We start from the raw sequence: 24,170 nt of genomic DNA, 5'->3' as shown, positions 1-24,170 counted from the left end.
TGACGCTTTGCAGAAGAAGTAAGTTTTTTAAAAAAGTTCAGAGAACGAAACAAATTATATCCTATGGAAAAAGCAAAAAGTATCGACAAGAAAACGCCATTTGCGGTACTTAAAACCGTCCGCTCCAAACCAATGTGGGTCTACCAAGGCCATTTAAATGTTTTAAAAACCATTAAAGGCCATTTAGTTGTAAGCCCTTTAATCCCCAGCAGTCTAACTTCGATTCTCTTTACCTGTTTATTACAAACTCAAGCAGACAGTCATGCAGACAGGTTGAGAATTATAGAGGACTTGTTCACCCCGGGAAAAACAATTATCAAAAGCCAAATTCTCTAAGGGCTAATAATAGAAAATGTATGAAAAGCAGGAATAAGAACTTGGGACTTAGCGGTTTTAGATTCCCAACACTAAATCCGCGACACGGCGCAAGGAGGGTTCTTCTTCTCTCTCCACGCACCTATTCACATAAGACCTATCGGTTTCTGTTAGGTTTTCTTACCTATCGATACTGCTGACAGATGCATTAAATCATATCATTGATTCGCTTTCCGATTTGCCTGATCCCATGTTTAAATATCTTGGGGAACGGTCGAAATAGATTGCGCTCTCTTCGTGGCTTCACTAGTTCAGCCTGGAAGAGATTACCGTTTAATGGCGGTTTTTTATCGCCTATTTTAGTCAACTGCCACTTATTCCTCAGATTTAGAAGAGCGCGCCTTATTAAGAGCATGGCGATGTCCCTTTCCTGAAGTATTTTATGCGCATGTTCGCCTTTCCTTCACTAGTACTCCATGTCAGTTTAAATTTCGAATATTTCGCTTCCCGTGAGCCGAATTGAATTTATAGGTGAATATTAAGTTCATGTGAAGAACGGCGCCTGAATCAATTCGGAACGGCAACCTCGTTCCCAGCGTCTCTCATCTTCCCGCCCCCAGGACGGCTGATTGAATTCGGATCGGCTCAGCCGGGAATAACGCCTGTGGACCAGCTTTGATTCAGACGCCAATCTTCAAATGTACCGAATCAAATGAGTAATAAACCACTCGGCAAGCGTGGCCGAGTGGTTTAGGGCGCTGGGGTTGTAATCCGGAGGTCACCGGTTCGAGGCCTGCCCTTACCACTAGCTGGATTTGTTTCTCGGTTGTCCCGAGTTCAAATCCTCGACCACGCTTTGTATATAGCCAACTGGTCTGCCTCCTGCCAGTTGGGATTTTTAACCCTGTTATGTTCATTTATAAATTATTTGTTTCCTCTGTTTCAGTGGCATGCCTGTAAACTAGCTATCTCGTTGAGATATGAAGCTAAGTGCATGACCACTATAAACATGTATTTACATATTTTTTTTAAATTTTTATTTTCGAGCCAAATGCGTCATCTTCCCTTTGAATTACGCTCGGCGTCCGAATCATTTCAGCCGGTCTAAAATAATTTGGGTCGGCTCATGTGAAGTACGGGGTCTGAATTGGGTCTTAGCCTCCTACGCAGACTTTCTATTGCACCCGTCACTAAGGGCCTGTTTACATGATTCCGGAATGACTTTCATTCCGGAACGAGTTTCCTTCCGGAATGAGGTTCGTTCTGCATTTACATGACAGAGTCGACTGGTTCAACCAAAGGCATTTTCACGTGCGCGGTTTTCGCGCGAGATCAAAACAAGATGGCGCATGTTTCGCGCAAACATGTTTTTGTGCCTATTAATGGCCGTATCTGCAATTTTAACGAGTACTTTGACCGTAGAGCTGCTTCATTGGGCTAAATAGTGAATGCTATTTCGTTTTTCGCTCTGAATTCAAACTGTGGAGTCCGTATGTGGTTTCATGAGTTGTGATTTCATCTCGGAACGAAATTCGTTCTGCGTTTACATGATACCAGAATGAAATGTCATTCCAGAACGAAAGTTTCATTCCGGAATGAAAACCGGAATGAACTCATTCCGGAATGACTTGACTTTCGTCTCGGTATCATGTAAACAGATACAAAGAAATGATGGGTATGGAATGAACTCGTTCCGGAATGAAAGTCATTCCGGAATCATGTAAACAGGCCCTAATACAGTAAAAACCCGCGTGCAAGAACCTAGGGATTTAAGAACCTTTTGGCAGAAATTTGCTTTTTTAATACCCCAAAATATAAGAACCTGTTCAGCCAAAAAAATTCCAACAGGTTCTTATATGTAGGGTTTAACTATTTAATTTATATATATATTTTTAACCAAAAACCAGAAAGGTGATGTTACCGGGGTATATACAGTATGTTGTTGGACTTTTGGCAACATGGGTACATTTATAAATATTTATAATGAAGAACAGACCAGATTTTATACTATTTTCTGATAATCAACAATGTCTACTCTGTAGAAATTAAGAACCTACTTAGCCTAAACTGTCAATAAGTACCCCACAATACAAGAACCTGTTTTGCCAAACTCTGAAAAAAGTAGGTTCTTACACGCGGGTTTTTACTGTACCGTAAAATTGTCAAAACACACCCTCCCACCGAAGATAAGCCGCTCCTATCGACCCTGCCCACTTTTTGAAACGCAACGGCTTTTTTTTCACGAGCCTCCAAGACTCCAATGAAGACTACCAGCGACTCTTACGAGCGATGTAGCACATGGTACCGTTGTCTATTGCTCAGCTTTTATTTCAATTGTTTTATTTTTATCTACCGCCTTTCGAAAACCAATAAACGCGGTCACAATAACTTGGGTTTGTCACTGTCAAGCCTGAATTTCATACGTCTCTCTCTGCACGCCTGCTCGTGAGAAGAGAGCAGGCGACCGGAGAGATGCGTCTGAAATTCAGGCTAGTCATTGTCCAAACGACTGGAAAACCACCATAACCATGTCAACAACTCCACATATTAACATCGAGGGAGCGTTTTACTAATAGTGTGTTCATGGCGGCCATATTGGAGGATTGAAACAATAAAATGATTTCCTTACGGAAAACAGAAATCATGTTTATATAATTTTACGTTTGACTCCTCCAACATGGCTGCCATGAAAACATTCTATTGAATTAACTAGAATCAATCATAAACAACTCTATATAATATAAATCAATTTATTCACAAAGTTGTCATTTTCGTTGTAACCAAACCTCTACAAATCTATGGCAATGTTAATAATGTACACGATGTTTTAAAACTCATAAAATACAAGTGTTAGTCGAGCGGAAATATGTGGGCTATATACAAACGTGACTTGTGAGAGAAAATTCTCCCTTAACGAAAGAATGCTTACGTACAGGGTACATGCATTATACGCGGGCATTTTTTTTTTCAGTTCTTCAATCACTAATACTTTGTGTGGTATTTCAAATCAAAGCCTGAACTTCTAACGCACTCCTGTAGGAGTCAGACAACAAACTTGACCTCCATCAAGAAAGGGCAACAAAAAGTGAACCACTAACTCCCACTACAACAACAAACACGCTTGCAAGAATGATTTGTTCAACTTCAATACAAACTGAACAGAACCTTTCCTTTAGGGAGGTGTGACTCCTTTGTCCACACACTTGTGTTACAAAAATTGCATACCTAACCCAGATTTATATTATACAAAGTTTCGTCAAGGCCCTTTCTTGATAGCTGAAGGAAGCTGTTCGCCTGGAAACCCCATGTTTACTTTTATACCATTATTATTTTTTTTTTCCTATTATCTTTTTGCTAGTTTTAACACAATTCCTTTTCTTGGCGCCCCTCCTGTTTCGCCAGCTGGGCCTGGTCCCTGGTCTGTAACGAGTTTTACTGTCCATTCATTCTTTTCACTGCTTGCGTCGGAGGCTGGGCTTGCCAAAGGAGAACACATAGGGCTGTCAGCAGGTGATGATGCCGAAGGAGAAACTGGCACAGAAGAAGCAGGTGTCGGAAGAGGAGTAGGAAGCTTAAGTGATGAGAAATCTGAGTCTGATAGCGGAAATGTTCTCTCTGGCCATGGTGGTACTGGTGGCCAGAGCTCTTCGTCGTTCACAGATTTTTCTGACCTATCAGTTGAAGAAGATCTTCGATGCAGAAGCTTAGAATCTGAGAAAGAGCGATGAAATTTCTCCATTGATGGGGGCATCGCCGAGGTGGGCGTGCTAGTCCCAGAAGGAGATAACGCAGCTGCAGACGGAGGTGGAACAGCAGAAGTGACAGAGAATATAGGTGGCAAGGAGGTGCCAGTTGGTGTCGGCAATGGTGTATTACATGTAGGCGTCCCAGGCGGCGTACCTCCTTGACTGTCTGGATATCCCAGTGGAGATGGTGGATCTGGAAGGCTAATTTCACTGCTTTGCCTTGAAGTTCGCTTTCTTTTCTTCTTTACTAGTCCAAGGAATCGTTTGCGTTCATGCTCCTCACAGAATCCATGTCTTGTGATGTAATACTCATCTGATGTGTCCTCATTTCCCTTTTCAGTCAGATCCTTTTCAGTTTGATCCACCTGTCAGAGATGGAAGAAAAAAAAAAACACTTGCTCAATTGGGGATTTCTAACAGATGAGATTTTACTGCATTTCAGGAAAAGAATTGTTCCTCTTCTTCTAAATTGAGAGTGGCCACTCCAGAAAGAAAATATGGTGTATAACTATTTTGCCAAATAACCTCTCATAGTAACAGAACAAGGTACGTAAGGTAAGGTTAAGTCCGCATACGAGCTAAGTGGCCCATTGAGCCAGAGTCTCCCGGTTTCAGTAGCATGAAGCAACTAGGAGTATTTCAACTCCCCCTGGATGGGATGGTAGTCCATCGCAGGGTTACCCCCCAGCATTTAAGTCGTTGGCATCCACACTTGGCTGGAGATGGGCACTGTGCCCAAGAATACAACACAATCTCGGCAAGCGTTTGAATCCGGATCGCTCGATCCGTAGTCCAACGCACTAATTGTTAGGCCACCACACCTCCCACACGCACTTATGGGCATGGATATTAATCCAGCCAACCTACCTCCATCTTTGTCTCCTCTTCTTCAACTACATCGTTGACTCGCCAGCTCGGGGTTGGGATCTCCTTGTATTGAAGTTTTTCAACTCTGGTTGCAGAAGCCATTGAGTACGGAATAACAATGTTGTTTATGTCAAATGCATTGTTGCCTTTCTTCTTCTTCAACAAGGAACTGAGGGTGGATGGTGGCATAGACTGGGTAAAGCCTGGGATAGGGCTGGGACTAGATGTTGGAGTGGAAGGTGAAGACACAACAGTGGGCAGTGACAAGCTCCGTGCACGCTTCTGTAGCTGGGCAGCTAGTAAAGAATAAAATACATGAAACAAAGTTAGTGAGAATGATACTTCTACGCAGTGGTCGACAAAGTCAAATACTAGTCAACACTAAATCCATGCCCTTCAGAGATTTTCAAGCAGAAAACTGAAAACAACCAAGTTTAAAGAGCAACTGTATGAGAAGCATTTTCCAGGTCAACAAGAGGAGGGAAAATTACAGCTGACTATGCAAGGAAAATCTGTCACCAGATACCAACAGAAGCCTGCTATGAAAACCACATACAGTGGAACCCAGTTTTCTTCAACCCTCAGTTTCTTGAAACTCTCAATTTCTTAAACAGTTTTCATTTCTTTCCCTTGGATAACACTTCTGTAATGTGACCCCTGCTTTCTCCAAGAAATTTCTGTTTCCCCAAAAGGTTCGAGAAATCGGGATTCTACTGTAAATATTAAAATGCGAGAGAGTACCGTAAATAAATATTATTATTCCCTTACCAGCACTTATTGCTGCTGCTCGCTTCTTCCTTGGTCCATCTGATGTGCTGACCCTATTTTCTGCACCTCTCGATGCATTCTTTGGAGTAGAAGGCACAGAATAGCCCCGCTTTCTCTCATACTTCTGATTGTGGAGTTCTGAAACAGTAACAAAAATTTTTTATTACTATGGACATGACGGCCCTCGTTCACTTTAAATTTATTTTTGTTCAAAATTCAAGCAAACTAAAAATGTTTTGGGCAAAATATCATTTCAAAATTCTAGACCTCACCACTAGTGTAACTTTACAATTACCAACACCACAAAACACATACAGCTGACTTCCATCCATATCACTCAAGGGAAGGGATAAATTGTTCAAGACAATATTACAAGCCTATCTGTGTTCTCAGGGACAGGAAAAATAACCTTTGATATTATTTTACAATCTACAACAGCTCTTAAAACTAAGGAAAATGAAACCTTTGCAAAAATAAAACGTGTCAGGGCACAGTGATACCGTAATTAAGTTGTAATAACTTACTAGCAGAAGACAATAGAGAAGCTGCAGCACCCTTAGCCAGCTGGCCTCGTCTCTTTCCTGTCTTGGTCACCACAGGCGGCTTCCTGATTACATTACAAAACAGGAATGTTACACTACAGCTGTAAGTGTAGACACACTTCGCCTAACAGAAGACATCTTGGGGAAACCAACACATTGAAAAATTGTATTTATTCTACATTTGTCTATTTCAGGGTCTACTTAACAATTAGACTACGAGCCCGAGTTTTCTATGCGCAAATAGTCAACGAGGCGCAGCCGAGTTGACTATCGCTCATAGAAAACGAGGGCGAGTAGTCTAATTGTTTTAGTAGAAACTCTAAAGGATTGCAGTCCAAAACCTACAATATTGTGCACTTTGAAGACAAAAATCAAGAAAATTTACCGCTTAATTAGCTACGCGCGCGCGACTGTTTTCTATCGGCGAATAGAAAACAGTGGGAGAACCAATCAGATTCGCGGATTTCCAATAGAACACAGCTAAGTTTCTACTAATTCATATTATTTTTTCGTAAAGGTGTTTCTAATACAGTACAATCCAAATTTTTTGAACCCTCGGTTTCTTAAAAACTCCTGATTTCTCAAACCATTTTTATTTCCCCTGGTTCTAGAAATTGTGATATTACTGTATTTAAAATATTAAAAATAACTTTCCAACAAAATAATATAAAGTCAATCCTTTACAAGACAAATTTACATGATGTGGTTAAAAATTAAAATTTTGAAACAAAGGAACCCCCAGGTGTATATTTAATTAAGCTGGTGGCCGATCACATTTGGCACCAATTCATAAATTTATCACCAATGTTAATTTACCGTCTGTAGGAGATTAAACAGAAATTTTTCTTTCCCAGTTTTAGAATGACTGTTGCAGCTAAACAATCAGCAAATTGTCATCTGGTGGTTCTCTTGAAGCAATGTCACTGCGTTTAGAGGTCTAACTAATGTGCTAAGAAAACCCTACTGTTAAACTATTCAAAATATTCACTGTCTTCCATTTATAAATAAAAGGAATTACAGTTTGCACCAAATGACTTACTTTTTCTCTACTATCTGTGATGGAGTTCTCAGTGCTTGTGGTTTGGTTCTCTTTTCAAAGCCACCCCTCTTCAATAACGCTCCAAAGTGCAACTGGAGAGGAATGTCTAGAAACACACCAGAAAACACCACTTATTATAGCTATTCACCTATCACCTAATTCTTTTTCCCTCAAACAAAGCAGAGTCATTGTTTACCCCTTGCATATCCAGGTTGTAACCATGTGACGGCCATGTTGGTGGACAAAAAAATTTTTTTTTGCAGAATTTTCATGATAAAAAAGTTCAGTTCCCACTGGAGGGAAACGCTTTGTTTTTGTCCACTAGTAAAGCCCCCATGATGTCAGCTGCCCCAGCATGCGGTAATGAGAGGACTAAGTGGAGCTGAATGGTCAGTACAAACAAACTGTGAGCTTGCATGGCCCCATCTCTGGATTCATTATCCATCCAAGATGATTCATCTCAGTTTACTTTCACCTTCCTCTTCACCCAATTGGCATGAAAAGCCTCCATCTTTAGTATAAGTTGGGCCAATCATGTGTTTGATTACTGACCAAACTGGATGTCTTTCCTCTCTGTTACTATCATTACTACTGTACTATGCTTATTAGTTGAGTATACAACGAGGGAAGTTTTGTGCCCAAGTTATTAAACTGTTAAAAACCCTGCTGTTGTCAGGGGCGACAGAGCTAGTTTCCATTGGAAACATCTCAATCCTTTTTTTGAACTGGACTTTTCAAACTCAACCCTGAAGGAGGTTTGGATACCCAGGCTTAGCATAGATATTTATAATTTTATTTCCCTGTTCACCCCGTAGTTTTTGTTTCGTTTGAGAACAATAAAAAAAAAAGAACACCCATGACATATCCATGTGCCTGATGCAAACTTCCTTCATAATTAGATGGTTCTAATATTATTTTGCATATTCATGCCTTTACCTGTGCAAAATGAGAGGACAGGGTGGAATGAACCATCAAGCGAAGCTACCTTCTCTGCCATTGTCTGACTGGAACTAACCACTGGTAACGTTCTTGTAGAATTCGAGCAAATCAAACAACGAGTTGTAGGAGTTACACAGCCGCAGACCAAAGAATGAGGTTTGGGCTTATGCCGAATGTGTGATAAATGCACTAAGCGCCTCTTCCTGACTGTATATACTCCTCTAGTTCTTGCACATTGAGGGAAAACATCATTTGAAGTGGATGGCAAACCACCACAGAGCTTGTTGTTGTCCGTTGAGTCATTTGTCGCAAGGACTGTTCGATAACGCTTTAATGGTACTTCCTCGTCATTCAACAATGAACTATCAAGGAGGCTACGCTTGACTCCATTTGGTACATGGTTGTCTGGCTCCTTTGTCGAATCCTTCTTATTGTGGTCAGCATAATGCTTAGACTTTGCAATGTCTAAAGACGACACTGACACAGCATTGTTCTTTATGCCCTTGATAATTCCATTGCCATCAATGTCATTGCTAGCTTTTGCTAAGTTCACATTTGAGGTACAAGCTTGAAGTTTTACTGTTCCTTTCCTCAACCTTCCTCCTTTGTAAAGATCGTCATACCGCCTGATTTGTCGTTCAACGTTAATGATTTGAGACTGGAGCCACGACCAATGAGAGGCTATGATTCCTTCTTCCAAGCGATACTGCCTCCTCAAAATTTTGGCCCTGTTTGGAATACAATTAACTAAATATCAACTGTTTACAATATAATATCCTTGCCGTTAAAGTGGAACTACTATAGCTTGAAGTGGAGGCTAATGTGGAGAATGCAAATGCACTTAAGCTGTTCATCTACATTAACATCCTTTGTAAGCTAAAATTCTAAGAAAACAAATGTTATAAAATTGATTTTGGATCAAGAGAATAGTTACTGTGTTATTGGGATATAATGACATTTCTATTACAGTCAAGAGTAGGTACTCAAATTTCAAATTTGCAACATTGCGTAATAAAATTGTTGAACCAATATATACCAATATAACTTTACAATGCTAAATTGAAGGTCAAGATTTCTGCCAAAAGAATCCTTCTTGCAAATCCCACTTACAACGTAACAATTAAGCAATTTAGGCATGAGATGGATCTAACAGTAAAATGTGTTAATTTTATGATTTGAGCAACCTCAACTTTCCACTTGAATATGTCATTTCATAGTTTTAAGTGACTCAATATAATATAACATAATAATGAAAGCAAACTATTTGACTTCATGCTAACTGCACACAGCATACTAATGTTACTTGGTCAGGTATTAACAGAAAAAAAAAAAAACTATTGTTGCATACTATTATATTGAACAAAGAAGTTGCTTGAAGATGGGCTTGAAGCAATGGTAAATTGGAGAAATTTAGTGTGTGAATTATGTGTAAAAAGAAAACAAATCTTACAACAGATAAACAATGTAACATATAGTTAACGTAAAGTGTACCTGAGCAGACAATAATCTTCACATTTTACTTGAAAAATAATATAACATGATAAAAACAACAGAAGATATATAGGTGCTGTTTTGAATCAGAACAATTCAAAGTCTTACAAGGTCCCGCTAACAAGGAAAATTTATGTAGACAATTTTACAAGGTAATATTTGCTGGTCATCAAAAATGAAAATACATAAATAATTTATTTTTCTGTCGTATACACCAAGATTTCAAATATTTACCAGGTACAAAGAAAAGAAGCCCTGATGAAAATAATTCATTCACAACAAGTACAAACTAGAAAACAACATTTCTATTTCTCAGATGGAAAACAAAAAAAGAATAATGCTTTACTACAGCTCCACAGAAATGTACAAAATCACTCTCAATTATGAAAAGTGTGAATTTGGAAGGCGTCTGAAATAAAATGGTTTGTGAAAATTACATTCTAAAAAATTAAAATTTTCCTTTTATAGCTTCTACGACATATATGCAAATTTTCTTAATTCAGGACAGAAGATGGAAAATAAACAAAATACAAGCGAGAAACAGGATCTACAAGCACATTTAATGTTCGTTTCTCAATATTTATCATGAATTACGCTAGGTCATACTGGTCAATAGAAAGTTTTGGAACACCTTGATAAAAGACTAAAACCGTGAATTGTGCTAGCATGTCAGGAAAATTAAATTGGGAAACGATCGCCCAACAGCATGAAAATAAATTTCCAACATAGAAAAACAGTAAATCATTATTCTACAAGCTTGCGATCGCTCTTAGTTTGTTGTAATAATTTTGATGTTTTCATTGAAAACGGGAATGAAGAAGAAAATAAATGTACACATTTCCCGCTTCAGATCGTTTTAGTTTGGCGTTGTAAATTTTGTGCGCGAGGGAAATTTAAAATGTCATCCGTGTAGCACAAACGTTTCGAACAGAACTTAAGTTTTCCGTGAAGACAGTCTCTAGTTAACCTACCATTATGAATATAATCTTACAAAAGCTCCAAAATAGACAAAAATCCATAAGCCTCCATTCAATGAATTGGAAAAGTTTCATCACGGATTTTAATCGCGGCAGAGAGTTTCCGCTCCCACGCTTTTTCTCGATAATTAACAAGACGCGAAAAGATATTTCTTTTTCGTTCCCCAACACTGTCATACTTTCGATAAGATAATAAAATTTTACTCACCGTTTGCTCCGTAGTTTCGTTTTTTTCGATTCACCTTCTTCGTCGCTGTCTTCTCCGGAACTTGCTTCTGTAGCATCTGAATCGTCAATGCTTTCCAAAAATTCAACTTGTGAATTCCAACTTTCCAGCGAATTCACAGCATCGAATTTGTGTGGGAAATCCGTCAAGGCATTCCCTTCTCCGGCGTTGAATGATTCAGCAGAAATACGCTCCAGATCTTTCACTACGCTGTTGAAAGTAGTTGCGTTGTTGTTTTTCGCCCGGCTTGCAAGATCTGCAGGCAGTGCTTTGATGTCAATTCGATCTGGTTTTATTTCCGTTGAAATATTTGACGCACTTTTACTTTCGGGAATAACCCCGACTCCTGAATTTCCAACTGGTTCGAGATTAGCGGAGGAGGAATCGCGAGATTCACCACGCTTTTCCGCCAAATTTTCCAATTGTTGAAGCACATGGTCGCTCAGTTGCCGCGCTTGTAGTTTGCGAAGGCGCGTTTCAATTCTTCGCGCCCGGCCATCCAGTTTTCCTTGCCGTCGAAAAGCTTGTGTAGTCCGTTGAGGAATTAAAGCCTTTCCAGATTCTAAGTTAGCTACCGGATGCTGCGAAACTCGACTCTTTTCTTCATTTTCACAAACAGTATTGCATGTACCAGCCGAAGTCTTCGCCGTTGAAGCACATGTTGTTCGCGAAAGATCAAGGCACGAATTTCGCTTTTCCTCTGAAGCAGCGGAATAACTCGACATATCTACGGCACTCTTTTCCAGTTTATCATCACAATGTCCGTTTGGCATCTCACTTTTCCCTCTCAAATCTCCGGTGAGTCTTGAAACTATGGGTGTGTTCTGCTCCGAAGGCTTGATAGTATTTGTAATGTCTGCAATGTTATTGTCACTTATCAATCGTACAAGTCCGTTCTGCGAAACCAGCTTTATGTCCAACGTCAGACCAGTACTTTCTTGCTTAAGTTCTCCTTGTACAGTTGATGAACAGTGACGATCCAAAGAATTCTTTCTTGAGGACTCCGGAGACGCGGTCGCCTCGGTCAAAGCGGGAGCCATTTGAGCCATCTACCATACTTCACTTCACAATGACTGCCGATGGCAACGAGGCCCCGTTGAAAGCATTTTCGCGGCTGCTTACAACAGGGAAATAAAGCAAAAAAATAAAGCAAAAGATGAAATTCACCCGAAAATTCAAAGTTTCTAAAGTTCATTCAAGGGGAGTAGAGAAAACGTTTTTTTTGCGCGACGAGCACGTGACCGCCACGTCTTGGTGGTGCGTGTTCTAATCTCGCAAAAGAACACACCAAACTTGATATATGCAAAAACACCAAATTTTTGTCTTCGATTTTCCGCACTGAATCTCCGTCGACACCAAACCGGAACGTCGAGGAGTAAAGATGGGAGTATTTGAAACCTTCGGAATGATATTGCAGTCCGTTTCACTTCCAAATAGGCCACCCCAGAAGCGAGTTAAAATTCCTTTCCCGCTAACCAAAATGGCGGCGTAAGAATCCACTCCAAGCTTCTTGTATCAGCAAAACCCTCGTGCAAATATCACATGCTCTAGGCGATTGCATCAATCCTCAGACCACCCTATACGATGAATTCCGTGATTGGTGGAGAAAACAATAGGCGCCATCAGCGGACAAAGGCGGCCAAGGAGAATTCATTGTTTCATCAGATAAAAGCGCAGTTTTGGATTTCCTGTGCGCGTTTCGAACACACCTCCTTCGCGAGAGATATCGCGTTCGGCGCGAAAATTTTCCTCCTCGTGAAATCTGCAAGAAAAAGAAAGCAAGAACGTTTTATTTTCACGGAAATTAAGGATTGCGTACTGGCTTATGTGAGAAGGATTTGTAGGAAAAACAGGAGAATTGTGCTCTCGCGAGGATAACGAGCCACGAAGCCGGAACGGACTATTCCTTCGATCAGGGATTTCACTAAGTAGAATCAGACGAAAGAAATTTAAGCAAAGAGTATTTCATTCGGCATTTAAAGCGTTATATTAGGTAAAATCACAACTTTAACCACTTGTGAATCGAGGATCGAAGTATAAAGGAACTTATAAAATAGCGAATATTCCGTTCGTGTCGTTCGTTCGATAATCTTTCCTGGTATTTAAGGCTTAATACGACACGTTTATTAGTGCTGTATTGTCTATTTCTAAACGATATTAGAGAACTAGAGTTATTACGATATTAATTATCACTCGAAGTCAAACTTTAATCAACCGGAGTGTTACTTTCGCCGCAAAATACTGTAGATTTTTTCATGATTTGCATAGTTTGATCTACAGACCGGAAGTCGCACAGCAAGGAGTGTTTTGCTAATGACTCTTCTCAGTTGCTAACCAAATATTCTCTTTGTTTTTGTGCGAGAAGATACATAAATAGAAATAAAAACACATGTCTAAATGCCTTCCTAGTCAAATGAAAGGTGACTGTCTACCATTTAGAAATTCACAATGTTCTACGAATATTAGAAAGATATTTTCTGAATGAAAAGTTTTACCTTCATATGTTTTTAGCCCACAGCTGGGGATCTGAAGGGCACATCCTGTCTGCCAAAAAAAAAATAAAATAAGACATACTGTTGCTGTGCTACAATGAATTTATTCAGCACCCTTAGGGCACAACTTTAACTTTGAAGCTTTTAAAGACAGGACCACTTGCAGTCAAATCCCTAGGCTCGATTTGCGCCGCCTTCTCGAATCTGGTCTTTGTTCCGCTCCAAGAGAGAGGGGGAGGAGCCCAGGCTCATTTTCACAAAAAGTGGCTGGAAATCGAGCCTGACAAATCCCTGAATTTAAAAAATTCATTCACGCCACATAAACCTAGACTGCAAAACAGTCGTTTTTTCTCTTAAGTCGTTGGAAAAAGCGCTTATCGACGTTGGAAAAAGCGCTTATCGAGGCGCGAGCGCCGATCGTCTTGCGGCCTCGCTCCCCAGTCTCACCCATAGTTTTGACATTGGCTCCAGACCCTCAACACCGAGCGCGTTCGCAAAAGATACGACTGTTTTGCAGTCTACATAAACCATGTACATGTATGCAGGAATCTGGAAATGACCAGAAGTTTAGCTAGGATTGTACTCTCGTCCACACCTCAGGAAACTTATCTTAATATTCATAGAAAGATAGCATCAAGTGCAAAGCTGCTGGGACCAAACTTTTTGTGTGATCTGATGGTTAATCCCAGGGGGGGGGGGTACTCAAAAAAGATTTGTACGGGGAGGCTCCGCCCCGAGCTCTAACCCCTTACCCTTTTACCGTATTTTCTCGATTAAACGCCCCCGGCGTTTATTTCAAACTTGGCCCGATAGAGCCGGCGTTTATTTGATTCCAGCAGTTTATTCAAGCCCTATGTTTCTAAGAAATGATTTTTATTTATTATTTTTGACAGCCACATATGAAGACATTATTTCCAAAACATATTAAATCTTGAATAAATGTTTAAGTGCTTTATTTTCAAATATAGCTTGGAGACCCAGCGTTTATTCGGGGCCCGGCGTTTAATCGAGAAAATACGGTATATACCATTTTTGACAGAAATTGTACCCCTTTTGTATACCTTTCACTTAAAAAAGGTATCCCTTTCATATACCCGAAAGACAGGGCATAGACTTAGATCAAGACGTTTTCTTGTCATTTTCATATAGCGCTTAATTAATTGAAATATTACAGCCATGAATTAGCTTGAATTGCATCTGTTCGAAATTTTTTAATTAAAGGCCCTTTGAAAAACCTAAATATCAGATTTCTATACCCTTTCATATACCTAATATTGTGAAATCCCTACCCTTTTATATACCTGAAGCCTGAAAAAGGTACCCCTTTCGGGCAGAGCCTCCGGGGAGGTATAGGCCATTATAGGGAGTACCCCCCCCCCGGGGGGTTAATCACAGTAATAGAAAAATGCATTTTGTGCCTTTGTTTTTTCTAATAACTAAATTTTACTGTGTCAGTTTTTGTCCTTTCTTTTTTTTGTTGGCCATTTTGTATCTCTTTCTTTTTCTTTACCAACCAGTAGATCTCATGGTACACAGCATCAATGGAATAGCTGGTTTTCACTGTCACACGATGAAAAAGTAAAACCAAAATCATCGAGTTAAAAAATGTCACAATGTTATAGAAAATTAATAGTTTTAATCTACAAAGCTGACTCTCAGGTCTGTGCGGTATAATTTCCCTACTCGAGTCACCCATCAAAATGTCCCACAAATTTATAGAGCTCAGTGTGGGCACCAATATGGCAACTGAAAATTAATAATTTAAACATAAGGAATTCACTTCTGCTATAAAAAAGCGATCAGGTCACCCTTATGAACTAGTTAACATTCACAAATACTTCTTGCAAATATGCCTCAACTGTTGGAATTGCTAAGAAACACTTTAAGAAAAAATAATATGTGACAGTCCCCTGGTGGCTATCTTCAGTTGGTGTTGTATGATGATTTCGGCAACTCCAAAATTCGAAATGCTCTGTTTCAAAGACAAAAGATGCTATTGAGCTGAAAACCTTGAACAAGATATAAATTTAGGACCTCCAGTGGCCAAAAAATGAAATAAAAGCCAGGGACCTTGCAATTTTAGATTTTAGAATTTTGATAATGTCACATGAAAACAAAGAAATTATGAAATAACTGAGCAATTCATGGAAAATATTGCAGGTTTTTTTTATCCTTTTTCGTAAAGTTAAAAAAGAGCAAGGTCAGGCTTGATGAAATTTCTCCCTTCAAACACCATTCTCTATTTTCCAATTGCCCATAATTGCACTTTGTTTGCCCCCCAAATTTTGCATAAACTATTGTTTTGGAAATATGCAGTCCTCCCAAGAGAATTTGAAAACAATAGTTTATGCAAAATTTGGGGGGCAAACAAAGTGTATTATGGGCAATTGGAAAATAGGGAATTAGCAAACTTGTCGACAAATCACTCCCTACCCCTTCCCCCGTAAGACGCATTGTCACGCACCACTGACCACGTACCAACCTGTAAACGTTTATGTTGATACTTGTCGACGCGAAAAATTTTAACCCAAGCCCGCTTCTGATAAATATCCTTTCGCATCCAGACATACGCGCCCCCTAAATTTGAAAATCATCGCCGATAAATGAATCGCCAAAGATGCAAATCCGTATCGCGTTAAAACAGCTGAAATATTGAAAGAACAGCGAAAGTTTTGAAGAAATTTTCTGGCTGTTGGAGGGGGGTACTTGGATGTCGTGACTTCTTTATTCAAGGTCTCTTGTTCGGGTTTTGCACCAGTGCCCTTTCTCAAAAATAAAATAACTGCATAAATAGCCTTTAGTCTTGATATAAGAACCATAGATTAGTTTTAGCAAAAATCTTACCTGCGAGAAGGAAAGATTCCGAGTTTCGCCAAAGGTCTGTTTTTTCTTGTACCCAGTCCGATCGCTTTCTGTCCCCAGGTTGAAAAACACCAAATTCTTCCATTTTCTTCAGATCCCAACATCTAAGTTTGTCGAATTTGGTGAAGAATTCCATTTTGTCAAAATTTCCGTGAAATGAACATTTGTTAGTCACAGTGCGAAATATTTTTTCCAGCAAGCGCAGAAAGTTATTTTTCGTCTGCACAATCACGGTAAAAATTTTTGTCAACTGGGCTTTGTTAAGGGCTCAGTAGCCTGGCCTCTGTATACAAATCCATATATGGAATTTCTTCTCCCGAAAGGGTTTCGGGACGGGTGAAACGGGATCAGAGTCATGCTTCTTTTTATTTTTTTGTTATTTAGAAATTAATTTTCTATTGTAACCCAAATCATGGATCGCTATTTTTATGTTTTTTGACTACTGAACCACTAACCAACTTTGTATGAATTTTGTTCAAGTGAAAATGTTGGAAATTCTGTGGAAAAATGTGATAATTCCAGGCTATTGATGTTGTTGTTTTTATTTTTTTTTTTCAGGTGAAGAAGGTTTACTATACCCCTTCTAGTGAGGTAAAATGTTGGGTAAGTGCCAGCAGAAAGAAGCTCAGACAATTCAGAAGATTATAAAATCACAGCAAGTTCATTTATTTTGTCATATAGGCCCATTTTTACACGCATCTTCCTTTTTTGTGTCTCACCATGAGGTTCCCCACCATACCTGCCACCACCCCCAGAGTACAAAAATCTGGATACGTCCAGAAATCATTGCATCGTAAGGACATCATTTTAAGACAATGTATGAATACTCTCCGAAAATCATACTTGGAGATTTGATGAAAAACTTGGAGACTCCTGGGAAAATCTGGAGAGTTGGCAGGTATGTTCCCCACCCCCGAAGGGGGATAACTCGATCCCATATATAAGTCAGATATAGTTGTGTGATGTTAAAGGGTGCAGTTTTTAAGCCATTGTGTTGTTCCTGAATATCAATACCAGTCCCATGGAAGGTTTTTTGATTTGAATCCCCTCCCCTCTGGAAATTCCAGTTAAGCATCATACTTACATACCGGTAGCATCAATATTTTGGCTTTTAAGACACGGTATCCCCCCTTGGAATTCCAATGACCTTCCATGGGGTGGGTATGGATATTTTCTGGAACTTACTTATTTGCACTTTTCAATGGATAAAAAAAGGGCAGCTTCAAGCCAAAGTGGTGCATACTGTTAGAGCTTATCCCGGTTTCCTTAGCAGTAAGCAGCTAGGAGTATTTTTACTCCACCCTGGATGGGATGCTAGTCACAGGGTACCCACCAGCATTATTTCGCAGTGGCCTAATGTTTAGCCCACCGGACTCTGGAGCGCTAACCATTAGGCCACCGTGCCTCCCAGATGAATAATAACAACAGTTAATTATATATAATATGGTTAGTCCTAATTGCTGACCAGAGTACACAAAGCCATACCCCTATGGCCCTTATTATGTAAGTTCCATTTTTTAACTGTTGTTATTATTCATCCACTGAAAAGTGCAAATATTTCAAAACCCCAGGAATTTGGAGCCATTGTCAACTGTTCACATGAACTGCAGCAGTTCCTGGTTTCAATCTTGTCTGAAATAGGCTAGGAAAAATCTCATATTTTGGTCCGAAATAGGTTCCAGGACACCCCAGGGGGTACAAAGGATTTCAAGTGACAGGGATCAAATCCTGAGTACTCCCCCTGGGCAGGACACACACTACACACCTGCTGGTGAGGTACCATTTTCGTATATTAAAAAAAATTCTCCTGGCAGTAACGATGGCTTGACACAGCCTGACTTGAAAATTCAACTTATTCAAGCTTTTGAATTATTCTATCTTGAGTACAGTATGACACATTTATCGGGACACTCTTATTTGTTCATATTTATTGCTGTTGCGAGGGTTGTGTTGTACAAACAGCCTGACAATTAAACAGTTCATCGTGGGAATTACATTTTTATTCAATTACCCCCCCCCCCCCCCACCCCCCCAACCCCCCCCTTTTTTCCCCCCCCCCCCCCCCCCCCCCCACCCAAAACCCAAAACCAGGAAAACGAAATCTACGTATTTGTCCCAGGACTTATACATTTATTTTGATGGGCCAATTTTGTCCTGAAAATGAGATGGTGAAGGAGGCGAATGGTAAATTGCAAAAGAAATCAAGACTGAGGGATAGCATTAGAAAAATTTTGAGATGGTGTGATTTGAAAATATTTGCCTAAAACCACCTCTCCCTGAGTTAAGACAGATCCATTGTGCACTCTTTTTACCAGTTGCCATAGTGACCAATTTGAAAAGCGCAAAATGAGTAAAGCAAATTCTGAGGATTTCTCCCTGTGCATTGGACTTGTTGTATGGTCAGAAATTGTCCCCACATTTTCCTAAGGTGTTGCAAATGGTAACATATAAAAAAAGGCTGTCAGGAATTTTAAGCCAGTTTTGAAGGAAGTAAATTAAATGATAGGGCACAGTGTATGGACAAAAAACGTGTGGTCTCAGACAATGTCCATACTCCCCCGATGGAAGGGATTGGAAATTTCTGGGAGTGGGAGGGGTCTCAAAGGCCAAAAACTTTATGGAAATGTATGAAGCTTAATTGGAATTTCCAGAGGGGAGGTGGGGGGTCTTAAGAAAAATACCTTCCATGGGGGACGTATGGATAAATACCAATACAATACAAACAAGAAAAATAATAATAAACAAATGAAATGAAAAGGAACGATGAAAAGAAATAAAGCTCTACACTGCTTAGCAATAAAAAAGTAATAAGCAGAAAAAAAAGTAAAGCAGATAAAAAAGGACGGAATCTATATGGTGGCAGAACAATGCAGGACTGTTGGTGACATTTCCAAGGCAAGTTGGGGTAGAAATGGAATGTCAGGGGATACAAGTGTTTTCTTTAGGGTATTTAACCTTCTTTTAAGAAATAGTTTCCATTTCTTCGGAAATCAACTTTATTTGACACTTTATTGAGAGATATTTTTTTTCTTTATTTACCGGTACTTAACCCCTTTACAAACTGTTATTGGGCATCCTGTCACCCATCATAAATAGTAAAAGAAATGGTATACATAAAACCAATTCCTTTCACAGGAATGTATCAACTCACACCCAAAACACAGAGATCAGGGGCAGACAAGGGGTACAGTACAAGTCCTGTTTTCAGAGCCTTGAATTATTTTGGCTTCTTTCCTGAACTGCTTAAGTTGCAGGTGCAACTGCAATGATCTGATTTCTTTTAATACTTTACAAATGTATAATGAAAACTATTGTTTTGGTTCTAATAATTATTTGCAAATTATATCACCAAAAATTACTGAGCGTCATTTGACAACAACCCCCGAAAACATTTTATAACCTACCTACAATTGCACACAATATCTTATTTCCTATATACCAATGTACAATAAATCTGTTGGCACAGCATATTTGAAGTGCAATAATTAAATTTGAAAAATTGATGAACTGTATGATATATTAATATACTATTCTCCACCTCGATGGTCGTTCACATTTTCCCATGTTCTTATCGCCACAAAGACAATTAAAGGTCTTGTCACCATGGAAACCTAAAATGTCCCTTTCTTCGTGAATACGAAATGAAAACGTAGATTCACATGTTCCAAGAAAGTATTGGGCATGTGCACAAATCCACTGGTCTATGATGGCCACTCCTCCATCACGATATTTTCTCAAAATTTCTTTTGGAGGGTCGTACTTTGCCAGGGGCAGCTTGCTCTTCAAATAATCCACCTCTAAAAAATGGAGAATTTTATTGTTGTTATTGTTGTCTGTCATTTTTGCCATTAGTTTAATGTGGCCTGGAGCATTAAATTGAGTGAAAAATGGCCAACATTGTTATACAACAACAAGGAAGCGTTATGCAACACAGGCCTAGGAAAGGATTGCACAATTGATTGAATTAATTGATTATTAGACTTCCACAAATAAATTGCTTGTCTTGCCTTTTTACTCCCAAAATGGAACATGATGCTGCGAAGGTAATTATTTTGTCATTTTTCTTGGTCTGTGGATACCATTTCATTTGATTAAGCATCCAACCTCGAATAAGCACCCACCATGTAGGGAGGAAAAGTTAATAAGTGCCCAGTCTTAAATAACATCCAACCCCCACCTCCCTCATAAAAATTTTTGTTCAAACCCTGAAGTGCACAAGAGGTGATTGATTATTATTAAAATTGTGATTTAAATTGACTTTTGATTAGCCATTCAAATGAAAGCTATTCAACAGTATAAAGCTTTGTTATGGCAACTGTTTGATCTGTGTCTGTGTCTTCCCGCAACTTATGCACTCTTGGGATAATTATAAAAGAAACACATTGTGTAAGAAAATCACCTTCTTTATCAGCATCTGTTGCAAGAAAAACCATCTCAAGTTTTTCTTTCTTGAGAATCTCCTTAATCTGCTTGATGGCATTGTCCAATGATGGGACACCTTCAGGGTGGGCATACAGGAAATCAGCTCTTCTCATGTGAACAGCGAGGTATGGCCCTCCCTTGGCACTTCCTTCCTTCTTCTTATTCTTTGTCCAGTCTACGTCCATGACGGTTGCATCTCTCTCGTCGTCTGATTTTAAGACTTCTTTTCGAAACTTGTCTCCTTCATCTCTCAAGTGCTTGGCAAACACAAGGCTTCTTCTTGCCTGTGGCAAGGACAAACAACACTGATCAATATCTCATCTCCCTTACAACAGAGTCTTACAAATGTGCAAGGCAGCGAGGCATGCAAGGTGAGGCAGTGAGGCACGCAAGGGATGCGAGGCAAAAATCCCTACTCAAAATAAACAAAGCTAACTGTAGGCTAACCAGAGTGCTATTTAGGCAAACCGGAGTACCATTTAGGCTAACCAAAGTGCTATCTAGGCTAACTGATATGGAATAGCACACCTCGCTGCCTCGCACTTTGTGACGACCCTTACATTCCTTGAGTAACTCTAGAGCCCATTGCCTCATACCTTGTTCTACAGAGCACTGAATTAATTTTCTGCAATCTTACATCTCACTTGAAAATAAGCCCTCCCAAAATTACCCTCCTACCCCCTTACAAATCTCAGGTGCAAAAATCCCTTCAATAATAAACCTCTCCCAAAATAAGCCTGTGGGCTTATGGGCATATACCAAAACCGAAATTTTCAGATGCAATATTTCATCAAAATACAAACCGCAGGGAGCGTGGCGAATATCTACATTTTTTGAACCCAAAATTCTCGAGATATTTAAGCTCTCCCCTCCCTCTCCTAAAAAAATAAGCTCACCAGAGAAAGCTTTTTGAATAAATATGGAGAGAGTTCATCGGAATTTTCTGGTACTTGTAGAATTCTCAGAGAATTTTTTAAGGCATTTCAGATTACCTTATAATATTCCACCTGACCATAATGGATGTGCATAACTTTTTCAAATCTGTCAACAAATACAGACCTGAAACAATAAAAGATATCACAAACATATAAGTTACAGTACCTCCCAGTAATCCTTCTCTCCATAAATGATGTGCAATACTTCCTCAAATCTCTCTACAAACACTGATCTGGAACACAGTGAAAAAAACCCAATTACTTTAAAGGGCCTGCAGGTCTGTAGGATTGTGCAGGTGTAACGTTGCAGTGGCAGATCTAGGGGGAGGGGGGGGGCAGGACCCCCACCTTTTTTAGGCCAAATGGAGGTCTGTAGGGCAGAGAAAAAATATTTTCAAGAGCACCTCCCTTATTCCAGGCTCAGGATGATCGTCCCCCCCCCCCTTATCTGAAGGCCTGGATCCGCCACTGCAATGTACTTGGTAAATGATTGCTAAACTGGGCCAGGTTGTTTGAAAGCCAATTAACACTACAACAAAAAAAAAAAACCCCCACTTATTAAAATTTATAACCCAGGACTACAAGTTAGGATCTGATGAGGGTATGGTGAAAAGAAAACCTCTCTGATAAAAGATTTTTATCTACACTCCACTTGAATATCTATTCACTGCTGGATGTTAGTGAGATAAGTGGTAACAAAAAGGTACTACTGTGTCACTACTTAGTGGGAGAGCCTATATCCAAGTGGTGGGCTTTAATATAACCAGGATATTTTTTATTTATTTTAGTTTTTTTTTTTGTTAAAGCTGGGTCCATCACTGGGTTAGCTCATAAACAGGGGGCCTTATTATAACCAGACTCTTACAGTATAATAAATTTCCCCCATTCACCAAAAAATACCCCACATACAAAAAACCAATATGTTGTGGTTTAAATTTATCTTTGCCCGTTTTTAAAATTTTTCAAACTAGTTTGATTTTGTAGTTTTCATTGTCTCATATTCATTATCATAATCTAAAACAAAGGGAACTAAAAATCAAACTAGTTTGAAAAAATTAAACCAAGCCCCCCCGAAAAATTAAACCACAACATATACAAGTACCTGATATTATAAAATTAAAACCTAGAACCGTTTTATCTAGCCCTTTGCTTAAGTTTTACTCCAAAATTTGAAAAAAAATCCAGGTATTATGATGATAAAATTTTAATTCAACAGAAATGAAAAGAATTATATGGAATCTTGTTTGTTCTCTTTGAACTGAGATCAATATAATTATATTATTTAAGAGTTGAGATGTCCTTTCGGTATATTGGTTAAAATCACTCTAGCAGCACCGTACAAATGTACATTAATTTAATAGGAACGATTTTATTTACTGTAAAAGCCATTTTAATGTAATATTCTACCCGCCGTGGAAAATTCCTCTAGCTAGCCAAAACACACCAGCGAAAACAAAGAAATTGACACGTGGAATTGAATACATTTCAAGTGCCTTTGATTCGCGAGCTATCAATATGAATAAACAATATCACGTATGCAAAAAAAGAAAAAAAAATCCAGAAGACGTACTCTAAAAAAAATTTTGAATAGAGAATTCGAATTTAAAACATTCTTACCTTGATTTGATTTTTTCGAGAAGTGTAGGAACTAGTATAGCAGATGTGCCCTGGACAGATACACATTTAAATTTTCGCGCGAAGACATCTTCCATTCCCCAAAAGTACCCGCGATATAACCCGTCTTCGTCTTTGTGGTAAATAGGTCTGTCAATGCAGTCTCTATCATCAATTTTTTCTTCCCAATGTCCGTCTTTCCAGCCCTCAGCGTAGCCTTGTAAATAGAGGATTTCGTCTATGGCCGGCTCGCCGGTTTCTTTGACATAGTCTTCGAATTCTATCACAGGAACATATCGATTCAAGCTTTCCATGTCAAAAAATGTTCGCCACGGGAGGGCATTTTGTTCGATCGGAGATCGCCAGTGGTACAGTTTTCTCCATGGTGGAATGACAAGGACCCAGTTTTGTTTTTCTCGTAGGAGTTTCATCATATTTGCTACCCTCATATAAACGTCCCGGCGGAGGTTGAACCCCTCGCCCGGGTTCACGTCGTAGAGTAGGTATCTCTTACTGTCTGATTTTGTATCGTTATTCCCTTGAAATGAATCGACATTAAGGCCATGTTGGCTTGAAGTTTCAAATGCAATATTGTCGTCATCTGTGTCTTCGCCGAAAACAGCTGAGCCGAGATTTATTGCGACAAAGAGAACAGCGAAAACCCACCATTGAGCCGCCATGTTGCTATTCTCGCGGGAAAAATAATATTGATTCGAACTATTATATAACAACTCTCAAATCTGATTGGTTAGAAAAACAAGGCCTGTTGTTAATTTGTCAAAGCAGACCAATAACTGGCCAACACGAATGAATGGTAATAAAAAGAAGTTTAATAATAGAATCATTCATTCAATTTATTTCTATTCTATTCCTTTATTTAATTACATTTGACAATACATTCGACCCCCTGGGCATGGGTTACAGTGTGTGTATAG

General features: G+C 39.3%; 2 protein-coding genes across 3 annotated transcripts; both read right to left on the bottom strand.

The window, feature by feature from the left end:
• Positions 1–3,049: 3,049 nt before the first annotated feature.
• LOC144660149 (KAT8 regulatory NSL complex subunit 1-like) lies at positions 3,050–16,497 on the bottom strand. The gene is made up of 8 exons (XM_078520714.1): positions 16,247–16,497; positions 10,893–12,672; positions 8,214–8,944; positions 7,278–7,383; positions 6,221–6,303; positions 5,697–5,834; positions 4,929–5,224; positions 3,050–4,426 (listed from the first exon to the last, which is right to left on the bottom strand). Exons 2-8 carry the CDS (start codon positions 11,957–11,959, stop codon positions 3,659–3,661), a joined length of 3,189 nt encoding a protein of 1,062 aa, XP_078376840.1. The 5' UTR covers positions 11,960–12,672; positions 16,247–16,497; the 3' UTR covers positions 3,050–3,658.
• Positions 16,498–19,306: 2,809 nt separating this feature from the next.
• Positions 19,307–23,932, bottom strand: LOC144660336 (GDP-fucose protein O-fucosyltransferase 2-like). 2 transcript variants are annotated; one of them, XM_078520945.1, is made up of 4 exons: positions 23,239–23,932; positions 21,788–21,854; positions 20,664–20,970; positions 19,307–20,061 (listed from the first exon to the last, which is right to left on the bottom strand). In XM_078520945.1, exons 1-4 carry the CDS (start codon positions 23,913–23,915, stop codon positions 19,784–19,786), a joined length of 1,329 nt encoding a protein of 442 aa, XP_078377071.1. In that variant the 5' UTR covers positions 23,916–23,932; the 3' UTR covers positions 19,307–19,783. The 2 variants fall into 2 exon arrangements, with proteins under 2 accessions (XP_078377071.1, XP_078377070.1); XM_078520944.1 differs by lacking the exon at positions 21,788–21,854 and adding an exon at positions 21,679–21,745.
• Between the last annotated feature and the right edge of the window lie 238 nt (positions 23,933–24,170).

Source organism: Oculina patagonica, chromosome 7 (assembly GCF_052425735.1).
Source record: "Oculina patagonica isolate OP01 chromosome 7, crgOcupat, whole genome shotgun sequence".
Taxonomy (NCBI): domain Eukaryota; kingdom Metazoa; phylum Cnidaria; class Anthozoa; order Scleractinia; family Oculinidae; genus Oculina; species Oculina patagonica.
This window is presented reverse-complemented; position numbering and strand designations above follow the sequence as displayed.